Here is a 27,489-nt window from a genome sequence, read left to right as displayed (position 1 = left end):
TGGAGGATGAAAGAGAGGCGAGGCAGATGCCGCTTGCCAGAGAAGAGTTCTGTCATTTTTTTTTCTTGACATTCTCCCCTGAAATATTCATTAGTAAATCAGAAGTGAAGAGTGCGAGGGGAAATAGATTGTTCCAGTTCAGCTTTTAGAATATCAGTCCTAAATAAAAGATGTCGTGGGGTATAGCGATGGAGAGAGCCTGTGTCAGTGGCGGCGCGGGCACAGTGGGAAGTGGCTGCATATTTAATGCTTTTCATATTTAATTTCTAAGAACACCTTTTTTTTTTTTTTCCTGTGTCCTTACGGGCTGTGAACACGCAGGTTGAAGCAAAAAGGAAACGTGGTCATTTTGTTTGTTTCCTTTTACATGAATGGCTGTAAATATTCATGACCCCGTTACTTGTTTTTTTTTTTTTTTTTTGAGGGGGTTTCAAAAGTTGTCTGTGCATTCATTTCGCTCATCTTAAATGCATAAAACACTTGATTTTAAGCACAACATTGCCTGTTGGTCACATCCAATTAATTTCTCCATCTATGTGTAAGTCATGTTGTTTGAATGGGCAGTTTTATTATGCTATGTGTGGAGTATTTATTTTGCCATTCTGAATTAAAATCTTATAAGTTAGTTGAAGAAAATGTCGGTCTCACCTTGTTTTCATTTTATTAGGCGTAAAATATTTAAAACAAATATGCCTCCTCACTTTTCCGGCGAGGCAGAATTGGTCTGAAAAGAAGACAAGAAATGACTAAAAAGCTTTGTGGATTGTGGAAGCACTCGTGTATACAGACTGATGCGTTTGGGAAATGGTGAGTGTGTGTTAAAGCAGGGGGAGGGTGTGTGTGTGTGTGTGTGTATACGTGTGTGTGTGTTTAGGCGGTGGGATGTGTGCGCAGAGGGTGTCGCCGTAGACAGCAGAATCCCATTTGCACTTGTCAGTGTGGGTTTGGATCAGTTCTGACCCCTGCGCTCCTCAAACCAGAGGAACTGTAATGACACTGTGAGGCTCCCCATAGTAAAACCACACCAGGACCACTCCCCCTTTACTCCCTTTCCTCATCTTTTGAATATTGCTGCTTCTTCATTCTTTGCCTGTTGTCTCATCTTTCACTTTTCAGCCCCCCCCCCCACTTCTTTTAAAATCACTGGTAAAGTGATTAGTCCAATAGCTCATGTGCAATACTTCCCACCTGATTACGTGTTTTGGTGGGTATCGATCCAAGCCCAGGCCTGTTCTCTTGGAGCTTTATCTCCCTGACATCCCTGCTGTCAAGCGTGTGTGCCTCATCTGTGTGAACGAGTTGATTTGCAGGGGGGGAGGAGTGCTGGATGTTAGCCCGCCTGCGCCCTTCTTTTAATTGGAAAAAGCCAGCGTAGTGACGAGTGTCTTCAGGAGATTTGTGTTTTTTTTTTTTTTTTTTGGAGAGCCTCTGTGCTGCATGTGTGTGTTATTTTGTATTTGTTTGCAAGACTTATGCATGTGAGTACAAGATAAATAAGTAACGCTGAAGGTTTGATGAGAAGCGTCGTCGCCACAGTAACCATGCTTCTGAATTTATTTATTTTTTTTGGCGGGCTTTTGGTGGAAAGTATGTGTGCATGTGCCAGGTAATGCCTGCGGTGTTTTTGGCATCCCTGCTACGACTGACAGCTCGCCAGCCACCTGATCCATAATTTACCCCAACAAGCCTGAAAACAACTGGCCCGCTACCTGGCAACGGGGGAAAGTTGAAAGAGCATGATGTAAATGACAGAGAGACGCGCGGGCATGATGAGAGGATGCTTGAGAGACGGACTGGCACACTCGCTCGAGCTTGAGGTGTTTGCGGAGTCATGTGTGAAGAAAACGCTTGAACACGATCGCGTTGTTTGATAACAAAACCCAAATTTCACTTTTCCGTCACTGACGGATGCAGCCAATCTTCCGTTTTCCATCATTAGAGTAGAGACGTTGATAGTATACTGGATGACATAGCTGGCTTTCATTCAACTGGTGTGACATCATTGTCAGTCCAGGATGTAGCCGGGCCTTGGCCTGAAGGGAAAGACTCCAGCTTCCCTCTGACCCTGCAAAGGTTAAATGGATACAGAAAATATTTGGATTGATTGATGTAAATTGGGCCATATTCCAGCAAGAAAGCCACCAAAATGAAGCACTAGACGAGGGAGTCTGACAACACCAGAGGGTGCAATCCAGAGATTTGGGATCCGCATGAAAATGTACAATTCATGTTGTATCAATTTTCTAAAACTGGATATGAGGACTTGTGTAGAAATGTGTTAAACCAATCACTCCCTTAGCCAGTCAAAAGTTTATATAAGCGTGACATACCTAATAAATCTGTCATCCCTGCATCAGTCGCATGGTGCGCAGCATTTCCGACGGCAGTGCTAAATCCTGACTGACTAAACGGAGAAAATATTCATATTTAGATTGAAACTTAAAAAAAATCATATGGGATTCTAGGGTAAACATGATGTCTAACTAGCGTGAGGATTGTGAGACTTTGGGGGTTCCTCCTTGAACCCTTCCTTGAACAATTGACTGCACCACCAGTTCCTCGAAGTTCATTGAACAACACCATTTATTAAAAAGTCATTTCAGTGCAGCAATAGTACTGCTGTCCAGTGAAAATTATGTTGGCTACCTCCAAATTTCTCGAGTTTTTCTTTTTGGATCATTTTCAAACAAATGGCGACATGCTTTCTATTGGACTGCGATGAATATGATGAGCCAATTCTCAATGCCAATGTTTCCAGTGTTTTGGTTACCTAAAAGCTTTTTTTTTTTTTTTTTTTTTTTTTTTTTTTTTAGACAACATTCAAACAGACCCAGTTGTTCCAAAGCGACACACGAGTATATACGAGTATACTCATATGATAAGTGTTACATGCTCAAATTTGAGTGCAAACATGAAAGGCGGCCGCGGTGTTTCTAAACTCCCCCTCAACCCAGTGGCCTGCTCTCCTGACACAGCTACGTTATATTTCTGATTGCACTCCTGAGAGGAATTATCCCGTCAAAGGCATTTATGTGTGTCAAAGCCATAAATCAGTTTTAAGAGTCACATTGTGTGGACTTTCAGGGGACAAAAAAATCGAGGCTAGACAAAAGAGTATATCACTCAATAGATGGGGATAAACGGTATAGTTTGGCGACTAAAATGTATGTGCATCTGTCCGTAGAATTCTATTTCAAGTGTGCATAGGTGCATAATCAGTCTACGTACATGCGAGTCCAGCAGCGGCTTAAATCTTAGCAGACCATGAAAACTGATTTGGTGCATCCACTCAGATCGTCTTTCATCTCTCCGAAAGTCTCTCTTTCTTATTAACCTTCCCGACTGAGCGGGCGCATCCTGGCAGCGGTGGTTGTGAGCGACGCCGTGCGCATGGCGTGTTTAAATGCACCTTGGTGAACATTCGTCTGACATCATACACGCCTGCATAATCCGCATTTCACGCTCGTCGAGGTGCTTTTTTTTATGTGATCGGATTTTTGAGAGGCAATTACAGCATTCCTGCTCCGAGGGAAGATGTGCACTCGCTTACTGTAACAGCGCTGCGCAACAGATGACGGCTTTCACGTGCCCTTTATTCCTGCATGGAGGAATACATTATAGGAAAGCCATCACTGGATTTTTTCCCAGACATGTAATTAAAATACTTAAGGGTATCCATCCATCAGTGCTTTTTCTATACTGCTTATTCTGTTAAGGCTTGCGGGGGAGTTGGAAAGTTTCCCAGTTTGAATGAGGGCCCGAGTGCCAGTCAATCATGTGCAATTGTGAATGGGTCATTGAGTGGGAATAGATTCATAGCTGTGTGTAAACTAAACTACAAATGACCTCTGACTGGCTATATCTTACAATAGACTTTTGATACCAGTCCAACAAAGAGGATCTTTTTTTTTATTGCTGTTGGATTATACAAAAACTGATGTATCAGTCACGGAAAGATCCTATGTTGGAATGTGGCTTTTTGATCATTTTGTTATAGAATAGTGCTCCATGGAAAACATCAGTCATATACCAGGTGGTGGGCTGTCAGTGAACACTTTGGAACCGATCCACGTTCTTCCCAGGTGGAGGTGTGAGCTCAATAGGGTATTCTAATTACCTGCCAAATGTGCTGCGTATCAGTTGCGGTTCATTTATGATGAGGCAAAACTCGACCCAACCGATGACTGTGAGACTTTGCCGCTGGGAAAGGTCTTGGCCAGGAATGAACCCAATACATTTTGGAATTATTCATTTATCCATTCATCTTCTGAGCCGCTTATCCTCTCGATTGTCGTGGGAGTGCCGGAGCCTATCCCATCTATCATCGGGCAGGAGGCAGGGTACAGTACTCAGTACAAGGGTCAGTAGTTTCTCAGAATTACAGTAACACTGACCGAACATTTTCACGAGACTTTGCCAATGGGCCACAGTCCAAGGAAGAACCACGCAATTTACAATTTGGTACTGATGCTTTTTTTTCTTTTAAAATAATTTGAGTGGAAGTTTGAGCTGTGGCTACTGAGTTTAATTCCAATTACTCTTGTTTTGATTACTGATAACAACCACAAAACTCCAAATTGTCAACATTTTAATGAATTTCTTCTCAATGAACACATTCAATATATCCAGATTTTGGGTTTCCGCATAACCCATGACGGCGTACAGTTTGGCTTTGATCCAAATTCCGATTGTTCATCCTCAGCGGAGGTCTGGATGCCGTTGAGTGCTGTCATAGTTCATGTTTCTGCTCATTAGAGAGTAGCGGTAACACAATCTGACAGATGTGATGGACCAGATGTTTTCACCACATACACACAAAGACACACGTGACGCGTTTCAGAACGCACATTCATACATCATCGGTGCACAACAGCAACAGGTACAGCACAAGGCCTGAAAAACCTCTCAGTTCGGGCCTCCGCCTGCACTGCTCTGTCTGTTCCTGTTCCTGTCTGTTTCAGAACAGGAACACGCACTAGAGGATATGTTTAATTGATCCGCTTTGGCTAGAATGTCTTAAGTTATCTATGTTTGAGGAGAAAGTGTCTGTGTGGTGCCTTTCTGTCCTCAAGCTTGCTTTTGCTTGGAAAAACGTCTCATACATAAAGATATCTCAACCTTTTTGGTCCGTCAGAGTTTTTTAGTTTTAGTTGGAGAAGCCAGGTAAAATAAATGCTTGGTTATGGACCCCTGATTTTTTTTTGTTTTTGTAGCTGGCATCTGCTAAATATTTACCTACCGGGGATCTCTCTCTCTCTCTCTCTCTTCTCTCTCTCTCTCTCTCTCTCCCTCTCGTTCCCTCTTTCTCTCTCTCTCTCTCTCTCTCATTCCCTCTTTCTCTCTCTCTCTCTCTCTCATTCCCTCTTTTTCTCTCTCTCTCTCTCTCTCTCTCTCTCCTCTCTCTCTCTCTCTCTCTCTGAGGCCTGACTGAGCAGAATGAGAACTGTAAATAGCCCCGGAGGAACCGAGGATGCGGGAAACACGCGCTCAGGCATGGTCTTTAGCCACTGCACACACACTCATTGACGCACACACTAAAAATGTACAATTGAGGGCCTGCATGTCTGAAAGCCACATTTCAATTCAAAGAAGAAATCTGACCTCTTAGTGTGGACAGAAGTGTTCCAGTTCACTTTAAGTGTGTTATTTTGGCCATGCTGGTCTGCTTTCTCTCGCTACTTCTCATAATTTCACTCATTGAGGTTACTGTGCGCTTACATGCCGCTGCCGTGTTGGTATTGGAGCAGCTAGTACTGTATGTAGGTCGCTTTCTCCCAGACAGCAAGACCGCTCCAAACTGTCACTTTTAAGCAGCTAGTGACAATTCCTGTGTAGCCTATTCTGTCTTCTCTCCTGTGTGTTTCACTGCTGTCACTTCCATATGCTCGAGCGTCTGCTCACAGCTTCTCAACAGCTATCTTTCATTCAGAAACTGTTGGCCCACGCGGTCAAATAGTATTATCAGCGTGTGATTGTGGATAATGATCCGCCGTGCTTCGGCCACGGCACTTTGGGTTCTCTGTCACCAGGTTGTAGACGCCGTGAGGCGTTTGGAAAGCGCATGGTCCCTGAGCTTCCAATCCGCTGGCTTCTGGCTTCCCTGCCACGCCAAACCTGCTCGAGACAAATGGTCCTGTGGCGCTTGCAACAGTGATATAGAATGACACCGCAGCAAAATGTGCACGCATTAATAACACGTTTCAGTGGAGGCTGGTGTTGCTGTGAGGTGCTGAGCAAGTTACTGCCAAAAAGTAGCATAAATATTTCTACTAAAAGTCACTATAATACAGTGATCTCAATTACATTCAACGTTTGGCCCTGAAAGAAATCCATCCATTCATTTTCTAAATCGCTTGTCCTCATTTAGATAATGGGGGAACTGGAGCCTGTCCCAGCTGGATTTTGGGTGAGAGGGATGGTCCACCCTGGACTAGGCACCATGAAGCCCTCAATGCAATAATAACACAATAAATACAATTCCAGTAACTAGATGTTGCTGTATACGTGTAAGCTAGGATGGAGGGTACCTCTAAAGTGCTCCGTATCATGAGCGACATCACATCCAATCCGTGGTGCATATAACTGGTAATAAATGATATCTAGACCGCCCAATGATTGCATTAACAGTGACCAGAAAGTCAGCCGATTATTGCAAATTCAAACCATACAAGACAGAGAAACCTAAACTAAACTTTTTTTTTTTTTTTTTTAATCTACAAAACCGTACTATATAGAGTAAAAGCACTGGGTATATTATTACTACTTTTTTTCTAGTAATGTATACAGTGATTACATTTTGCTGCATTAAAGAAACATGTAACAAATTATCCATCTCAGTTCAGCGCACACATCAGCGTTCACATATTGTGCCCACCCCATCCCGCATTCACACACACACAGACACACTCCCAGGTCATTACATTAGGTACACCTGCACAATCAAATGAGACGATACATTTCGTGTTTGCCATTTTATTGCACTGCAGACGGTAACCACAATAATAAACCCATTCCTCCATTAATACCGCCCTGACGTCAATCAAAACTGAGCACTATTATAATTCAATTATTCAATTCAAGAAAGTCCGGGTCACTTTATGAACTCACTGCCCTCCTCTGTTATTGGTTTAATCAGTTTCAGATGGTTGATGGGCACCGTGTTGTTCCCCAGCATCTCAACTTACCCCTTAGGCGTTGCGGTTAACTGCGATGGCTTTGCCCAGTTTTGGCCATTTTCTAAGTGGATTTTTGTCCAAAGGGTTTCCTGTGTGGCTGGAGGCTGTTCCACTTAGCCTGGATGAGATCAGAAAGACGATGTATTCTTTTTGAAATGAAAACAAACTGACTATTTCTTTTTTAAACTTGAGGCTGATTCTTATTTTCTTTCTTTTCAATCTAGTTTGTGTTTTTCACGTTCATGAAGAGTTGGGTTGAGTTTCAAAATTGGACAACTTTAGCAGTGTTCAGCTTCAGCATTTCAACTTTTGTTAACAATATCTATTATATCCATACTGTAGATACAATACCCATAGATCATTTTAATTTGAGATTATGTGAGCCCTGAGCTCCACGTCATGGAAAGAATGAGTCCTAACCCTGAAACAATGAGTTCCAATAATTTATAGTCTTGGAATACAGATAAAGTATCCTCCACTATATCACAGTTCTGGCTTTGCAGATTTTTATTGCACTTGTTACTCTACCATTTAGACTGTTTGTACAACATTTTTGTGTTATCCATTGTTCTTGCTCTCTCTCAGTATATTACGTGTTTAAGCCTGTAATGATAACAAATATTTTTGGACGTATATTTTTCATAAACTCTCACCTGTCAACGATAGTATTGTTGGTGTTTTTTATTCCACTGATGAAACTATAGTAGATCAGAATAATAAAAGGACATACTTTTTAAGCATGTCTCACTATTAATTGTAATTCTAGTAATACTAAAGATTGACTTTTTTACATTAGAACAATAAATAAAATCTATCCATCCATTTTCTTTGACGCTTATCCTCATGAGGGTCGCGGAGAGTGCTAGAGCCTATCCCAGCTGATAATGGGCAGGAGGCAGGGTACACCTTGCCTGAACTGGTTTCCAGCCAATCACAGGGCACATAGAAACAAACAGCCGCATTCACAATCTCACCTAGGGGTAATTTAGAGTGTCCAATTAATGTTGCATGTTTTGGGGATGTGGGCGGAAACCGGAGTTCCCGGAGAAAACCCACGCAGGCACAGGAAAAACAAGCAAACTCCACACAGGCGGGGCCAGGATCGAAACGGGAGGCCAACGCTTTACCAGCTGACCCCATCGTGCCGCCACATAAATAAAATCTTGGATTAAAAATATAAATAAAACAGACTCAGTCTGTTCACCCCAAAAAATGTGCTTCAAGAAATATTACATTTTGGCACAGAGGTATTAACAATTATTAATGTCTTAACAGCCAATAGCCTGCCAATCAACTTGGTTAAGGAAAAGTGTCAAGTAGCAACATTAATAAGTAGATCAGATCCTCTTTTGATTTAAGATTTGTTGTACATTTGTCTACTTGTCTGCAGCCTTTTTTAAAATACTGTTTTGTCAGCGTGTGTTCAATGGCTACATCTCTTTACAGTAGTGAGTAACCCTGTACTGTACATAATATGAGCATATATGTACCATGTACGTTGTCATGTTTGCATTTGCATCGTTGGCCAAAGGGTTCCGTAATTACAAGCTGACGGGAAATGTCCCACTGTGTTTTGTTGCCATCTGAAGAAATTCGGTAGAATGCTTGTCATAAAAAATTGATTTAGTCACATTGAGGATTTAAGTTGTGTTGTCTTTGTTACGACTTCATACAAATTTGATATCATGGCGTATCCCGTAAACGCAAGGCCGGGTTCATCTACCCTGAAACCAAAATGTTCCCACATCGTCACGGTGGCATTAGGCTTTGGGAATGAAATCCATTTGTGCCCTCAATGTTCTGAAACTGCAGGTATGGGCTCTCTGTTAGAAAACGTAACTTTGTGCATGAATACCCGCATCTTAAATGCACACAGTTGCACGCACACTTGACCAATCAAATGAAAGGTCTCCACTCGCCATTATCACTGACTGGTTTGGAGACCATGATGATGGAACCCATTTTATGCTAGCTTTCATGTTACAGAAATGTCTTTTTCTTCCTCAAATGACTGGGCCCCTGTTTTTTGTTTGTTTTTTTGTTTTTTTTGGCCACTCCATTCAGAAATTCCTACGCCGGATTTCCGGCACCAAACTTGAATAAGAAGATCCATAGCTTTGCTTCAGAAGACACAGATTGAGCACACTATGCATCCCTGCTAATTTTTGTGCATCTTAGATGCAGGACACACCGCAAACGCGATCCCTGCATTAGATAGCAAGCTTACAAGTTCACAAACTGTACAGGAAGCTTGTCACTTCCGGGAATCCTTTGGGGAGTTTCCAGGGAATAGACAGATGGAGGTGGAAATCCTTCGCTCCATGAACTGGGAATCATACCTAATAATTTTCTGCCACAAGAGTAATACCGCAGTAGAGTAATTCGAAAACCGGCACCACAAGTCGGAACCACAAAGCATCTGTCTGTGAAATGAGAGGAGGTGCATTTTTTTCGCGCCAACATCTATTGGTTAAATTCCGTTTACTATAATACGAATGTGTGATATTTTTTTTTTCACTAATACAAAGCAGCGTTCTCACTTAACACAAGCAAAACAATGAATTGCTGCTGTGGAGGAGTTCGGCCTTCCGACAAGTATTACCTCACTGGCGGTTAATTCGTCTCCGCGGTTTGTTCATTCACAGGTTGCTCATGTCTGCATGAAATATTCGTTGTAATTATGGATCACTTTACACCAAGCAAACCATTCGCACTCACTGGGGAATAGCTTATAAAAAGTACTGTAACAGTCCTGTGGCCTAGGCAAACAAACCTTATCAGTAGGGGGTTTTAAGGCTTCTCTTGCAATGCGCTAATGCAGTGGTTTTCAAAGTGGGAGGCGTCATGGGGATTGTTTCAGCCTGCACCTCCTGGCAATTTTTCCATTCCACCCGGCTTCCACTTTTCAGCACTATCACCTGCCACCGTTTTTACAATTTTCAGTGGTAGCAACCCCCACTTTAGACAACATTCCAAGCGAGGGTGGGGGGGATGCACCTAAAAATGTTTGAAAACCACTTTGCTAATGCGAAACTCCAAAGAAGTCAGTTTCAGATGGGAGTTGAATGCTTATGGACTCTCTTGACTCAACCGGGGCAACTGTGGCACAGTTGATTGATCCAGTCGGCGGTTTGAAACCCGGTTTTGGCTGTCTGCTGTCGAAATGTCCTTGGGCAAGACACTGAACCCTACTTTCGGTCAAGGTTAACAAATGAGTTACTGCCCATCAGCTTGTTTGGTTATAGAAAAGAATAGTATTATTATGTATTTCTCCATCCATCTAACTATTTTCTGTACTGCTTTTAATCTTCTTATTTTCCTTTTGTCTTGTCCCGTTAGGGGTCGCCACAGCATGTCATCTTTTTCCATCTAAGCCTATCTTGTGCATCCTCCTCTCCAACACCCACTGTCCGCATGTCCTCCCTCACAACATCCATCAACCTTTTCTTTGGTCGTCCTCTCGCTCTTTTGCCTGGCAGCTCCATCCTCAGCACCCTTCTACCAATATACTCACTCTCTCACCTATGGACATGTCCAAACCATCAAAGTCTCCTCTCTCTAACATTGTCTCCAAAACATCCAACTTTGGTTGTCTCTCTAATGAGCTCATTTCTAATCCTATCCAACCTGCTCACTCCGAGCAAGAACCTCACCATCTTCATTTCTGCCACCTCCAGTTCTGCTTCCTGTTGTTTCTTCAGTGCCACTGTCTCTAATCCGTACATCATGGCCGACCTCACCACTGTTTTATAGACTTTGCCCTTCATCTGAGCGGAGACTCTTCCGTCTGACAAATGCTTTAAGAGCAATGTTTTTGAACCAATGGTTTTGGGTAAAAAAAGATGTTAGAAAATGTAAAAGCATCTCGTGCTATCGTTAACACATCACAGGTGGAGTTTGAATGTCCCAACACCGAAAATCTCCTGCATTCCAACTAGCGCGAAAACTAGCTTTATTGGTGGTCCTTTCCCGAAACAGCTCAAGTAATCGCATAGTTGCTTTCATGAGTCAATTCTGGAATGGAGATAGAAGCTATGACAAACAAGTTTTGACAGGATTAAGCAAAAAAAAAAAAAAAGAAAAAAAAACACCACTCAAGAAGAAACTGTGGTTCCACTTGTTTATGGACTGAGTCAACTCTTAACAAAATCCTCCTGCTACCTCTCAACATCTTTCTGGCTCTGTCCCTTCTCATTCTTCTCGTCTTCGATCGCTTTTCTTGGGTTGTCCTTTGGGTGTCATCAGGGGTGACCACCCTGGAAAAGAGACATTGACGATCTGCACTTGTGCGCAGATTGACATACGTGCAAGTACCTTTCTACGAAAACACCTGTAATGAATACCACGTGTGTGCAAAATCACAACGCAGGCTAATGAAGGCTGGTCCATTATTTATTTCCTGCGGTGCTGTCGCATGGCCTGTCAATGCACCTGTGTACACACGCACACACACACACCACACACACACACACACACACACACCACACACACACACACACATACACGCCATCTGTCTATAATGACCATTCGTTTTAGTACTGCACCGTGCTCCAGTCCCCGGAGTGGTCATTAGAGGAGTAAGGAAAAGAGACCCTTGCTTTCTGCGTAGATTTGGAACACGTTTTTTGGCCGTGCTCGGGAATGAGGAGTTGAGTTGGCAGGTCAGGGCTGGGTGGACCAATAATACTTAGTAATTGCAGTAGCACGCAAACATTCTGAATATTTACTTTACCAGCTGCCATGCGAATACAAAGGTCGAGCAGCCCTTTTTAGGATCAGCATCAGCGCTTGAGAGCTATGGTCGGCATAGACCAGCAGCCAACGCTCAATCTCTCTTTTAGCAACAGTACACAGTCTCACGGCTTTTGCAATAATGGTCAGTGTTCGGCAGGACTTCTGGTCCCATTATATCCACAACACTTAGCTTTTCGGCCTTGCGGCCTTTCCCAAATCCCCTCTGCTCGCTCCCACTAATCCTTGACAATGGTGGAAGGACATGGCCAAGAAGGGGTGCGGTTGTGGGTGTAGGTTGGCAGTTCCGAGAATAAAGAGGGCAGCTCAAATGTCTTACACTCACGTTGCACTTTTAGAATAGACCAGGGAGAAGAAATGCCAACTTCCCCAAAAAGCCTGCTCTTACGAGAATTTAGCAGGAATTTGTACCCAGCAGTACCTTTGAATGTTATCCAAGCAACCACTTTGAAACTATCCCAAAACAGTGGAACCTGCAAGGTCAAACACAACAGGAAAGCTAATTATCCTTCAATTTGGTCAGATTTGAAACAACTTTTCCCAGAGGAAATATTGCAAATAGAAGTAAGACATTCCACCGTCAGTCTTTAGTATGTGCAATTTTTATGGTTATTATTTTTTTTTTGCAAAGCTCCATATAGATGTTAGAGCAGGTAGGAAATAAAGATGAAATATTAATGCTTGTTTTTGTGTTCTCTTCTTTGTAGGGAGCTGAATGGTAACAATCTCACACGCATCACCAAGAGTGACTTCGCTGGGCTCAAATACATCCGAGTTCTGTAAGTCCGTCCTTTTCTCAGACCTGGACACAAGCACACATTCGCTCCTGGACCAGGCACCACCTTTTCAAGCCATATACTGTATACAGTGAAAGAAAAAAAATTAAGATTCTCTAAAATACTCAAGCATAAGGAAAAGGAACATTTTTAAACCTGGATTTAAAAACAGTGACACTTGGCGTTGACTTGTCTGCAACTTATTTTGATACATACAGTATATTGTACAATTATTTTGAAGATTTTTCTGAATTCAAATGTTTACAATTGGGAAAATGTTTACATTGTGGTTTACAACAACAACGGACTTTGTATCGGTCCATTCTGATAAAGAGGGAGCTGAATCGAAAGGCGAAGCTCTCAATTTACCAGTCAATCTTACGTTCCTACCCTCACCTATGGGCATGAGCTGTGGGTCGTGACCGAAAGAACAAGGTCTCGGATACAAGCGGCCGAAATGAGTTTCCTCTGTAGAGATTCCGGGCTCTCCCTTGGAGATAGGGTGAGAAGTTCGGTCATCCGGGAGGGGTTCGGTGTCGAGCCGCTACTCCTCCGCATTGAGAGGAGTCAAATGAGGTGGGTGGGGCATCTGATTCGGATGCCTCCCTGGTGAGGTGTTCTGGGCATGTCCCACTGGACAGAGACCCCGGGGTCGACCCAGGACACGCTGGAGAGACTATGTCTCTCGGCTGGCTTGGGAACGCCTTGGGATCCCTCCAGAAGAGCTGGAAGAAGTGGCTGACGAAAAGGAAGTCTGGGTATCCCTGTTGAACCTACTTAGCACGTGACCTCACCTGGAAAAGCATTAGATAATGAATGGATGGACAATGGGTAAATGTTTACAATGTGGTTTACAACCACAGACTTTGTATCAGTCTGGTCTGGTAAAGAGGGACCTGAGTCGAAAGGCGTAGCTCTCAATTTACCAGTCGATCTTCGTTCCTCCCCTCACCTATGGGCACGAGCTGTGGGTCGTGACCAAAAGAACAAGATCCCGGATACAAATGAGTTTCCTCCGCAGGGTGTCCGGGCACTGCCTTAGAGATAGGGTGAGAAGCTCGGTCATCCGGGAGGGGCTCAGTGTCGAGCCACTGCTCCTCTGCATTGAGAGGAGCCAGATGAGGTGGCTGGGGCTTCTGATTCGGATGCCTCCCGGCCGCCTCCCGGTGAGGTGTTTCGGGCATGTCCCACCGGAAAGAGACCCCAGGTACGACCCACGTCACGCTGGAGAGACTATGTCTCTCGGCTCGCTTGGGAACACCTCAGGATCCCTCCAGAAGAGCTGGAAGAAGTGGCTAGAGAAAGGGAAGTCTGGGTATTCCTGCTGAAGCTACTTCCGTTGCGACCCGACCCAGAAAAACAATAGAAAATAGATGGCTGGACAATGGTTTTAAAATGTGTATTAAGTTTAAGTTTTAAAAAAACATTAAAACATGTATTTATATGGGCTTTCTAAATAATGGAGGATTTCACTTAACGCGAGACCGTAATCCTTGCTATAAACGCGGGTTGCATTAGGGCAAGGCTGGAGATAAAAATGCCAATTGACAAGTTTATTTTCACTCTTTCACATTACTATGGCATAAATGGAATCTTCTGCCCCTCAGAATCATAATCCCACTCCAAGTCTCCAATCATTCTTTAAACCTCAATTATCCTTCAAAATGATGAATAGTCACCTTGGTGGATTTTGACCTTTTTGTTTCTATGCCAATTCTAGCATAGAAACATTAAACAATTTAACTGCCCATTGCTTTTGCGCAGTACTGTATGTCTCTGTCTGAATCTAAATACACTTGCATGCAGACATATAATTGTACAGAGTAGTCACAAAACTCACATTTGCATAAAACCTGTAAAGTGGGCTTATGGAGAGCTACATACTCCACAGTACATTAAGCACCCAAGTGACCGTAGCAAGAGATGTAATGGACTACTCTCACACTCCGGTACTGTCTGTTGTACCATCACTTATTGTACCCTCGACACACACTTACACTCGCCCTCTGGTCCTGCGTGTCACCAAATAACGTGCACATCAGCACCTCTCCTAAATCAGCACGCGGCACATTTAACACGCTCGGTTCAAGTCGCAGGGCAACGTATGTGTTGAAAGTAAACAGCTCTTGTAACGGCAGTAATTAAAGCTGGTTTTGGAACCGGACGTGTGCACAAACACCACGGGAGGGGAAGCCGTGTGGATGTCAGACATGTTTTAAGTGTAATGTGAGCCTCGCACTATTTCTTTCTGCCCCTGTGGCATCCTATTTTCAAGCCTCAGCGTCACCGTATGCTGCATAAAGTCTATATAAATAGTATAAGCCATATACTATATTGTATACACATTTAAAAAATCTGAGGAACCACCATGTCAAGTTTTCATGTCCAAAGTACTGTACTCATGATTTTTCCCATCTAAATTCATGAGAAACAAATCAGTAGTGAATTGCACTTTTCTCTCAATGTTTATGGAGCGCAAACAGTGATTAGCATTTATATTTGATGGCGAGGAAGTAGAGACTGCTGAGTTGTAGGAAACGCGAGAGGTGGCTTTTAACACGGAACAGTTGGATATGTAATGAAGGAACACGTTTGTTTCCTTCTTGACTTTGTGTTGTTGTAACACTTCCAAAACCATCCAAGACCGCTTTTGGGAGAATTAACTTTGGCAGTGTAGGTGAGAAAATGTGCCTACATGTTTATGAATTAAAACCTTTTATTTATTCATTTATTTATATATTATGTGTGGTGTTACCTCGCATACCTTCTTCACTCTAAAATTCATTTTTGTAAAACTGAGGGTGACATGAAGGGGCGGTTAAAGTCAAATGTAGGCATAACAGAATGACAATGTTGCCAGTGTCACTCCTCATGACCCCAACTGGGAATGGCGTGTTTGTCTGCTAGCAATGCAAAACGCCATAGATGCGTTAACGAACGACTCCATTTCGTAGTGTTATAACCCTTTAAGCAATGGATAGTTGGACAACCGTGCAGCAACACATGCAGACACACAATATAGTAATAATCAGAAGCATATATTTTATGTCTGTGAAACAAAGGCACTATTATTACAGCTTCCTGACACTTTGTGACTGTCGTAACGAATATCCGTGTGAACTTAATTGGCCCCATTTGTGGCTAAGGTGAGCACACTAATTGTGGTTGCACAATGATAATGAGTTTTTATTCTTTTCCTTCTATTTATTGTTATCACTGTGTGCTATTTGAATGTGCAGTGTACTATAAAACAGTGCTATTTTTCTTCTTTAAAAACACCTGAACATTTTCAGTGCGGTCAGGGGCAAGGAGGGATTAATGGCATTTACCTTCTTTTGGTCTGGTCCCCACCCAACCACGATGCCTGTGGACCACACCAGAGCCACCGTCTCTGAGCCACCTTGCCAAGCTTTCCTTCCCTGCCTGCCTTTTTCAGGCCAAGATTCCACACAGTGTCCTCCATCCACACCGCTTGGCCCGCGTGTGTTTGTGGGTGTCGACTATGTTTCACCCAAGTGGGAATCCAGACCCACTGACTAATGTCCAGCCAAGCATACCTTGGATGCTTTGATAAAGACCACCAGTAAAAGTGTCAGTCTATCTTACAGTTTGTAACACTAATACTCCTTTCCCCGCAGGCAGCTGATGGAGAATCAGATTACTGTGATCGAGCGTGGGGCTTTTGATGACATGAAGGAGCTTGAGAGACTGTGAGTACCACCTTTGCAGTCGGACACTTTTATTGTATTTCTCGTGGGTCCGTGCAATTAGTTGAGTGTAACGTGACTAACCGAGCTGTCCTTGAAATGTGGATGGAGTACAAGCCACTTTCCTGTCATTCCCCTGTGGGGAGATTTCTTGTTACCTTTTCCCGACAGGGATACCCTCGGTGGTCCTCCCTCGCCGCACACCCAGACTCATCTGGGCAGCACCATCACTCCCCAGCAGCTTGTAAACCAGCCCTGAAAAGACACAAGCAAACACAGCCAACCACACCTCACCCGGTGCATTAGCAAATCAATCGTGCTAGCCGCGTGGAAACCTGTGCCGCAGATGAATTTATGGCCGCGCACGATTAGTGGTGAACCCATAAAAGATTTTCTCTTAATCCGAAACCCACGCTAACAATTTCACTTGCTCAAGGACGTGCGCGGATCACCTTTCGTCAGTATTCAACACCCCTCCTCCCCTTCACCTCCAAATGGTTATATACAGCCATGTTCCAAACCAATGTGGAAGTTAAGTGGCTGGTTCTCCGATATTTAAAAAGCCACAAACCCACCAGCAGGTAGGCGGTGGTGCACACTGTTAATTCCTGTTACGCACTGACGCTCCACCTCAGTCGTTCTCAGTAGTGAGTGGCACCGGTCCCAAGATCCATGACAAAGTGTGTGCGCATGGCAGAAGCCTGTCTCCCAGATTTGCAGCCTCTCTATCTGTCACAGCCACTGCATTCACTCCCACAGGCCCCCACTATTCAGTGGAGGGAGAGAGCTGTGGTTTCCAGCAAATTAGCAACAGCCTGTTCCTCATTGACTTAAATGGTGTATTTGCATAAAGCCTGCCAGTCTTGGACGTGACGTGTTTGCCAAGCATTGTTCCAGTCAAGAAACTGTGTATTGATATAACTCAGATCAAATCCCCACATGTGCACATCATGTAATTGATGTAATTCACTTGTTACCAAACAGACATCTTGGATCATTGTAACTCTCGGAAAGAGAGCAAAGGATGAAATCCTACCCCGGCGCTGTTTTGTAATGCCACCATGCAGATAATTCACTGCGCTGACTCTGACTTAGCACGTTAATTCCTCCTGAACTTTCAAGCGGATATTTATGTGACATTCAGAGAGCGGCTGTAACACAATAGCCCGTGGCTACGCTGATTCGAATGCATGTTGCAGAAATTATTCACGGCTTCAACACACAAGGACACACACACACACACACAGACATTCACTGGTTGATCGTATACTCTCTCCCGTAGGCGCCTGAACCGTAATCAACTGCAGCAGCTTCCCGAGTTGCTCTTTCAGAAGAACCCCGGCCTGTCTCGATTGTAAGTAATGACATCTTTTTTTTTTTTTTTTTTTCACGCTCCCTCACCTCCTGTTCGCATGTCATCTCTCAACACTGCTCTTGCTCTCGTGTGTCGTAACACAGCTCAGCAAGGTTTCATTTCCCAAAGCTGGCTTTTGGTTTACCGTGCACAATTAAACAGCAGTCAGACATAAATTTAACTTACTGAAAGGCCAGTTGAGGCTTCAATGATCCCCAGTGTTCTTCTCTGGCTTTTGGACTCCTGGGCCTGCATTCCTAATCATCGGCAGTGCCTACTATAGAGAGTGCCCAGCTGACAGGGAAGTTATGTGTGGCCCAATATATTTTGGGCTGTCTTCCAGTTTAAATCATACCTATTGAGATCTTTCAGTCTGTGGACTGCATCTCCATCCACTGATGTGTACGCACACGTGGGCCACACCGTGGAAACATCCCACAGTAATGCAAAACTTTTGTCCTCATCGTTAACAAGGTTATAGAGTTCTCTTTTTGGTAGAGTTTTATCTTTGGGATAATCAGTGTCCCTGTTGCGAGCTGATCGTTCCAGCTCTCATTATTCCAGTTACCTGTAGCATCTGGGAACAATGAAACTGCGGGACATGGAAAAAGAATTTGCCTGCCATCTATTCATGCAGTGCTTTCTACTAGCTCGCGATCCTCACCTCAGACCCCCGTCTGCTCGTCATACCATCATGAATCTGTTGCTGCATAATAACCATATTCACACATCACCTGTCATTAAGACCAAGTCTTCCCCATTAGGTTTTAGGGCAAAGTGTCATCGTTGAGGGACAGAAAATGTCTGCTTTTGGAGTGCTTGCTGGCTTTTCTGTCTAGCTAGAATAGAGACAGACCAGGCCGAGGCCTTCCAGATTGCCACACGGCCTTGAACAAGCGTGATTAGTCCATCTGGGGCAAGCGACTCTGCCAGCAGCCAGCAAATTGTGCTAACACAGCTCCCCTGCTTCATTCAATCTGACTTCACACTCATTATTCTAAACTCTGTGCCGGCACATCCCGCACAATGAGACCTTGGTCACTTTGGCTAAATCGATTCACAATGTGCCTACACTCATAGGTTCTTGATCCTTAGATGAATTAAAGACAGCCATAATAGGGTATGACGGTTTTCAGGCATGTTGTATATTCTTTAGCAGTTAAAACAAATGAACAGTCCAGTCCCACCAAATTGAAAATAAAGTAACCATTAAGGTGCTTGCGGTGGATTGACAGATTGATTTGTGCGGAATTTAAAGAACAGCAGGAAAAGACAAAGCCTTTTCTTAATGTGTTTCTTAACTCCTGATGTGTCTGGGCCACACTGTCGGTTCTGGTTCCAGTCTGATGCGGTTAGGTTACGGCTCCTCTCACTCCTGCCAGGAGTTTTTAATGGATTTAAAAGGTTTCCCAATCTCAGGGGAAGCCTTTTCCTCCTATTTCAATTGTACCTTTTGCTTTTGTTAGAAACAACCAGGGTATGATAATGTAAGTCAAATGTGTACCTTTGCACTTGCACAAAGTGCTCACAGCGCCTCATTAGGGTCTACCTTTATAATCCTTAACAAGGGAGATTATCATAAAAGGTGGTGCAACCACCCAGATGGTTCTCTTCATGTGAATGCAAAATGGCTTCCTGGACCTTTTACGCAATTGCGCTTTGTCTAAATTACGTCGATTGATCTCAATCTTGTGTTTCAGTGGGGCTTTGGAAGAAAAATGTAAACAATAACCAATAAATTGAGTTGAATTAATGTTGATCTGGTCTGTGGATAGGATTAATAGTGTAATATGCAACATTTACTTATTGCAAAAGACGGGCAATATAATAATGACTCAATCACATACTCAAATAGGTCAGTGATGATCATTTTTAAAACAATAAAATAACGTTGGTTACATTTTCAAGTTTTTATGTGGCATGATAGCCATTGAAATACTGTATGTGTGACCATGTGAATAACCAGTGCAGGATGTTTTGAATTTTCACCTCAAAGAAAGACGAAGAGTCAGCAGTGTTCCAGTTGAGAGAGCAATTTATTCCCATTTGTAATATAATGCTGTTCAAGTAGTTAATATTTCCGAATGAGAGAGCAATTTAGTCCCATTTGCAATATAATGCCGGCGGCAAGGTTGCCGACAGTTTAGCGCGTCTGCCTCACAGTTCTGAGGACCGGAGTTCAAATCCCAGCCCCGTGCCTGCGTGGGCATTCCGGTTTCCGCCAACGTACCACAATAATTGAAGACTCTCAGAAAATGGATGGATGTAGTTCAAGTTGTTAATATTTCAGAATGATGCTTAAATAAAAAAATAAAATAACACAAACAGATGTGAATGTTGAACTGAAATTTGTACAGAATGCGATATTGGTCATTATGAGGTTTTTTTTTACTGCAGACTTTGATGCAGCTGACGTTTGCTCATATTTTTCTCATGTTTCAACCTCATGTGAACAAACAATAAAAAAAGCCAAGATGGACTGTTGTTATTTGATAGAGTTGAAGTCAAACTCACCCAACCAACAACTACGGCGAAAGCAAAGCAATGTGGTATAATCATCCACCTGAAAAGGGCTCTAACCCAATAAGATGCAAGATCTTCTTCAACCGCTGAATGATTATTTAATCAATTAAAATGTGTGTTCCAAGTTCTTTTCCTCCCTATTGTGCATGTGGATTGTGTCCGTGTCCTTTCTTTGCACCCTTGCCCTCTCTTCTCAGACCTTAGCGATAGGAGACACTGATGTATGTGGCACAGAGCAAGATAATTGGAATTGATTAGAGAGGATTAGATATAGTTAAGAGGCAGTTACAAGCCCTCAGTGATGGATGGCTGATGGATTTCAGTGACAAAATGAAGAGGGAATGGCCACAAACGGGCGACAGATGTGACAATGTACATCAGTGAACAACAGCTGTTAAAATAGTTACATTCATCAATGTTAACATGTTGCGCCCACCCCCCTCTGTCTCGCCCCACTTCCACGACGCTACACGGCTGTAATCTGCTCATCTGTGTCTGTAATTAGCGTTTCTTCGCTGTGGGAGAGCAGGAGGAAGTGAGGACCGTGGGACGATGGGGGAAAGGTGAGAGGATTTGGCGTATACTGGAGTTATCAGTTAGCTGAAGAGATGCCCCGAGGACGCAGCATCTGGTTTAAGGTCAGGATGCATTCTGATGGGTGGAGGGGTGGGGGGAGTGGAGGTGAAGGTTGTTGCTTGTTGTTGCCATAACACAACCTTGTCGGAAGCGGAGGGTTACATGGTGGGGTGAAGGATAGGAAGGTGAGCTGGTTTCACCTTGTATTTCTCCCCTGGAGGTATAGAAGGCGGGGGTGTGGTTTTGCACAAAAGGTGGGATGAGGAAATCTTGGCAAAGAACTGGAGAGGAGGGCATGTCTTAATCATCCTTAAGATCCTTTTTCCATCTTTCATTTTCGTAGCGCAATGCTTGGCAACGGGCATATTCACATACACAGAACCCAAACATACCGCCATACTAGCAGTATGACATAGACGTGCAAAAATAGATACACAGATACTCACAAACATAAAAGAAAGAAAAGAGGACATCTAAATAAGACTAATTAGACAGCAAAAAACTAAAAAACTTTCGTTACTTCCATTGGCTATTTAATGGCCGTCATCCGTGAGGGAATATGTTGTTTCTGATGTTTAAGATAAGTGTTAACGATTTGTTGCCTAGTTCTATAGGAGGAGTGTTGCTGTTTATTGATCGCCAAGGGAACAAAGAATATCCAGAAAAAGTAGTCTCCATTGTTAACACTATCAACCCTCTGTCACCTTAATGCTGTTTTGCTTTTCCATTCAGTGGGTCTGTTAGCTGCAGGTTGGCTTGAAGACAGAAAATTGGCTTTCAACCTTCAACTTTTTTATTTCTGACGACATGAAAAGAATTCAATTGCAGCGCCTGTTGCTATTCCTGTCTGTGAGCTGGCCAGACCATCAATGCTACAAACTTGTCTCGTTGTTTCCTTTTCTTTGTCTCTGCTGATGAATGACCTGCCTCGGTGTGCCGTGTCTCTCCGAAGACTGTTTGGGGCCCAACTTTCTCGGCGTCTCCATGGCAACTTGTCTCCTTCCATCGCTTTCTGGGTCATCACTGTGCCCTCTTGATTAAAATCGCCGCCTCACATCTGTCCAGCATCAAACTCTCAATGCATAGGAACGTACTTACCCTCTCGTTTTAGCAGCGGTGCCAGTTTCCGAAAAAGACTGCAAATGCTGAAATTAATTGCAATCGACTGATTCAGGTTCTGGTTGCTTCAGTGGAGACTTTAAGTCGAGGTAGCATTGGTTGCAGATTCTAGGCGTGTGTGTGTGTGGTGTGTGTGTGTGTGTTGTGTGTGTGTGTGTGTGTGTGGTGTGTGTGTGTGTGTGTGTGTGTGTGTGTGTGTCAAGAAGTCTGAATACTTATGGCTCTGTGATAGTGTTTTTTTCCTTTTTAATAAATCTGGAAAAAAATCTGTTTTTTTTATGTCAATATGCTGTGCTGTGTGTACATTAATGCGAGAAAAAGTGAACTTAAATGATTTTAGCAAATGGCTGTAATATAAAAAAGTAAAACAATTTAAGGCAGTCTGAATACTTTCTGTACCCACTGTGTGTGTGTGTATTTATATATATATAAAACCCATTGTAAATGAACTGTCAATATAAAGTTTTTTTGCAGCAACATATTGTTCTTGACCGAACCATCCAAGTCAGTTATGAACTTTTCGCTCCTGCATCTCTTTCTGCCCCTGTCCTTGTCAGTTGATAAAAACACAGACTAAACCATGTGAAGCGCGGAAGGCAAAAAGGCGGTAATTTAAAAACCACTATGCCATTTAAAATATTCACCACTTCAGCACAAGGGGAGCACGAGAGGAGAAATTAAAAAGAAGAAGAAACTGGAGGGAGAGTAGTTTAGATATTCATAGGGAAAAAATAAGAAACAGCGGTGTTTTTATTTACTGACGATTCTGTGTCCGTCCTCATGAATGATTAACGCGGTAGATTGAGGATTATTAAATATTCACACCAAAGCACAGGGACATCAATGCTGTTTGTGGGTCCAGATTTTGCTACACACTGCTCTACACATGCACATACTGCATATGCCCACACTGGTTATCTACAAACACACACGCAGACATGCATTAGTCCAGAATCACCGTCAAAACATACATGTGTGAGTCGAGCGTGTGCTTTTGCACATGTGTTTCCTGCGTCGGGAACTGGCCTGGTCATTATGAATTGATACAACATGAATAAGACATCACAGTGTGGTCCAGATCCGTCATGAGTATACATACACAGGAATTTCACTCAGTTCAGTGAAACTGCCCAAGGAGGTCCTGTTTGTCCTCCTCTCTGCTCCTACTGCTGACAGTTCAGACTGGTTACAAACACTTGGTCCAAATTGGAGCCGACACTCAAAGGGAAAAACGTGCGCACACACATACACACTCCTAGGTATTGCCAGGCTTGTGGAATGCCACAAACTGGCCAGAAGTTACGCCCATTTTGTTGCGAAGTTGCTGTAGTTGTGTGAGTACAACCAAACGTTTAATTTAACACCAATTTTCGCGATGTGAGTACTAATTTTAATTTTTTTTTTTTTAAATTTCCCCGCATGTGGAAAGTTTCCCCCCGCCCATTAATCCATCCCATAGCTAAGCTTTCAAACCACATAATAATTAAATGTTTAATGAGTAGGCTTTACACAATCAGGATTTGTGGGCTTGAGTACCGCCTCTGATAACTAACGTACAGTATATTATGTTTTCAAAGCCATTTCCAATGAGTATGCTTTACAGTCAAAAGTATATTGCTTGCATGACATATTTCTTTGTAGAGTAAACTAGTGGCTTGAGTGCACAAAAGTACTGAAACTGTACTAAAAAAATATCTGAATCTGAGTTTGGTTCTTTTGGAATAAGAGGCCACATAGAGCTAAGGCAAAAGCACACTGAGCTGGGATATATTCAGGTATGCCGAGGTCTTGTGAGCTTTGCTGAACCCTCTTGCAATATGCGGATGCATCCCCTCAATAAACAGCATAGTTTATAATATAGTAATGTAGTAATAATATAGTAATATCGTTTTCTAAATAAGCCTTTGCCATTGGTTACACAGCCTAATTGAGTGTATTGTAATTTACAATCTGTATTTACTATCTCAGTATATAGTATCCCTCCATTTTGTTCCAGCTGTGTCAAAAAAAAAAAAAAGGGATTTCGATCACCGCAATCTCCTCTAGATCATGGTGGAGAGGCGTTGTCGGTGAGGTTTTTAACTGGAGCACTGGACTGTCTGTGTGTAATCTTTAGTTATGAAGTGTTTGGGTCTGGGTCTGGGTCCCAGGTGGATTGCTGGATGTATTCCAGGTCGACACAAACAGCTTTTCCTCACTCGGGCGGAAAGATGCCTGTTGTCCTCCAGTGCAAGAATTATCACCACCCACGATTATATCAGGCAAACATACCCATACAAGGAAAATGGCTGCCCCAGCCGTGTCATGTGGCCCCCTCAGAGATTTAAAAAGATGCCTTTGAGCATTTTGTTGGGCTGCAGTGTGTGGAGGTTCTAATGTACTTTTTCTTTGGAAGGTCATCACACAAAGAAAAACGCTGCGAGGAGAATGGCTAAAAGAGATTGGTTTAGTCACCTGGGAAAAAGCCGGGCGTTGTGAGATTTGAGGATTTTTATTTGTATGTGTGCATAATTAGGGGTTTAAGACCCATCCCTTGATCCTCTTGCCAATGGCTATAATCTCTCTCGCTGTCTTTCTGTGGGTCTCACGTCCATCCTTAAGACTTCAGTTCAGACTCTACAGGCTCTGCTGTACTTTTAGTCTGGAGAGAACTTAAACGCCAGCTTTAGATAATGCAGTCTAAAGCTGGGCAAAAGGTCTGCAGGAAAACATTGAGCCAAACAAATCATCTCCTCTTTACTTTGTAGGCCAGTGGTGCACTTTTAAAATGTATTTGTAAAATATTGGGAAGAAAAGTTTTGAGCTCCGCAAATTTCACAGCACATTTTAGTGCTGCAAATCAGTTTTGTCAAGACTTGCACGTTGCTCCAGGTCTGACTATCATGTTGCAAAATTTTTCAGTTTCAACACAGTGGAAAAGGCATCTGGTATCCGAGGATGAGGCAGTGATCTCAGCTACGTATGTGGTGAAATGTTATGTGCATGGCTTTCCTTTGTATAGAATCAGGAAATCACAAGTTTGATGTCACAGATGGCAAAGAAAATGATTGATTGATTGTGGCGACACCATTGGAAGTAAGAGGATGAAAAAAAATACAGAAAACCTGAATCCAATTAGAACTGCATTTCAGTGAGTTAAACAGATTAAGCTCGAGTGGAGTAAGGAAAGGGCTAAATGAATCGGTGGGCAGCGGATGGATGTGAAGGTGATGACATGTGACAGAGGCAGCCAATAAATACTGTGTGGATTTAGCAAATGGAGTTGGCAGAGAGGGCAAAAGAAGCAAAGCCAGGGCCGTACAGAAGAGCGATTGGCTTCCTCTGCAGACTTTGAAAGGCTTCTCATCTGTAGAGGGTGAGGAAGCCCAGTGCACCTGCAGAGGAGCATTAGCCAAAGGGTCCATTATCACTTCAAAGCGGGACTCTGCCAAAAGAGGCTTGTGTGACACGATGGAGGTTAGTAAAAAAAAAATTGCAGCGATAAGACTAGAAAGCCTACCCATCCCCCACTTTTAGTCGTACCCCACTTCCTTTCTGTCATCTTGCCTGTCACACCCTACTTATCACTTCCCTGTCCTCGCCTTCCATGACTTCGTGTATCCTCTCTGTATTTTCAACTTCGGACTGATTTCAAATCCAAATACTGTACTGTATGAGATTTTTTTTTTCTTCTAATTCATCTTCCCCCTGGTTGGCTTTGTTCATCCCCTGGCTTAAAACGGGCCTGGGGACTGGAGGTTCTAAGGAACTCCAGGTTTTGGTAATGAGATTGCAGACACTTTCATGTGGAGATAAAGCTGATGGGTGGGGGCAGAGGTGGGAGGTGTTGTTGGTGCCGGTTGTGAGTAGAGCGCATACTCCCAGCACGGAACTTCAGAGTAAGAAAATTGGTCAAGCCAGAGTAATCCAGCGGTGCAATATGTGGACAGTTCCCATGAAGTCAAGACGACCTCAGCATTACACACAATACTCTAAAAGAATGGAACAAATCATTGTAACATTCCTCTGTCCAACCCAATATATTTCCTTATATTTACAGCCTTAGAAGGTCAGACGATTCAAGCAGGACAACAGAATAAGCCAGAAATCAATGGCAGACACAGACTAATACACATTTTCTTCTATTTCTCTCTGCTTGCTCTGCGAAAAAGTCAACACCTCATAAATTCACCATGAGAATAAGTAGTACCCGGGGACAAAGGCGGACTGACTGCGGGGATGTTTGAACAGGCGGGCGCTCTTTGATTTGACTTTGCCCAGTAGAATCAATGCCACTCCCTAAATCCTCCATACTCAGCCTCATTAAATCCTCCCAAAAGCTCCATGTGCATATATGTGTGTGTCTGTTCAACCGTTACCCCGAGCCACACACCATTAATACTCCCTCCCTCTGACACCTTCATTAAACCCACGGAAGGAATTACCTTGAACTTGGATATTAGGAGTTCTCTCGAACCACAGCAGAAGCGGTAACTCGTAATTTGGAAACGGCACAATATTCTGTAGTGGGCTAAACTCAGCATGAACCTTGCCACACCCAAACAAGGTCCACATACGTCTATGACCTCTCCAGCAGTAGACTCCTGGAAAATTGTGACTCTCACTTTGATATGCTTTTTATTTTAGCGTCTTGCTTATTGTACTAAGTCGGATGAAACACTACAGAAATGTTGGTATAAGACCTTTAGCGATAATAATTAGTTATTCACTTCTAAGCCCATTGTGTAAGGATCCTTAAGAAGTCCATCCACCCATGAATTGTCTTCCCCTTATCCGCGGGAGGCTGTCGGGAACAGCAGCTCAAGAGCAGAGAAGGCCCAGACTGCTGTATACCCAGGTCCCGAGTCGTTAACTGGGTTAGCCAGGAAACACAGTCTCTACAGCGTGTTCTGGGTCATCTCTAGGGCCTCTTTCCGGTGGGACATGCCAGGAAGAGCTCATAAGAGAGGTGTCCAGGGGGCATCCTTAACCAGATACCCAAGTCTCTTCATCTGGGTCCTCATGCCTAAAGTGAGCTGGGATGGGCTGCAGTTCACCCGCAACTCTAAAGAGAGGAAGTCCTATGAAAAATGGATGGCTTGATATAACACTGAGAGAATCCTTGTGGAGATACTGGGTGACTGGGTCTCAAATTTGACAGAAGTGACCCGAGAATGTTCTTTAAAATGATTTCCATTAACTTGCCCTGTGTAAAGTCAAACACTCCAATAAAGGAAACTGGACAACCTCCTAAATGTTGGGGTATGACAGCAAATTTTCCCATTGATGAAATGATTTAAACGGAAATAATCTTATCTAGTGAGGATAAGCGGTCCTTAAAATGGATGGATGGATGGATGGATGGAAGATGATCTCAAGTAAAACTTTCACTATCATAAAACTGCACACTGGCCAATTTTAACTAACATTATCTGCGTATGCTGATGTCGGAAATGACATCATGTGCAACAATTACGTGCCATTTTTTATTCATATTTTTCTCAAAATCTTGGTTGAACTGTGAATCG

General features: G+C 43.2%; 1 protein-coding gene across 1 annotated transcript in view; it reads left to right on the top strand.

Annotated features, from left to right (window-relative positions):
• Nucleotides 1-27,489, top strand: part of slit1a (slit homolog 1a (Drosophila)) — a 109,035-nt gene that overhangs the window by 937 nt on the left and 80,609 nt on the right. The window contains exons 2-4 of the mRNA XM_061838042.1: nucleotides 12,635-12,706; nucleotides 16,342-16,413; nucleotides 17,693-17,764. Coding sequence (XP_061694026.1) covers nucleotides 12,635-12,706; nucleotides 16,342-16,413; nucleotides 17,693-17,764 — 216 coding nt within the window. The remainder of the gene's footprint in view (nucleotides 1-12,634; nucleotides 12,707-16,341; nucleotides 16,414-17,692; nucleotides 17,765-27,489) is intronic.

Source organism: Syngnathoides biaculeatus, chromosome 12 (assembly GCF_019802595.1).
Source record: "Syngnathoides biaculeatus isolate LvHL_M chromosome 12, ASM1980259v1, whole genome shotgun sequence".
NCBI classification, from domain to species: domain Eukaryota; kingdom Metazoa; phylum Chordata; class Actinopteri; order Syngnathiformes; family Syngnathidae; genus Syngnathoides; species Syngnathoides biaculeatus.
The sequence above is the reverse complement of the archived record's forward strand: the minus strand, read 5'-3'. Positions and strand labels throughout refer to the sequence as shown.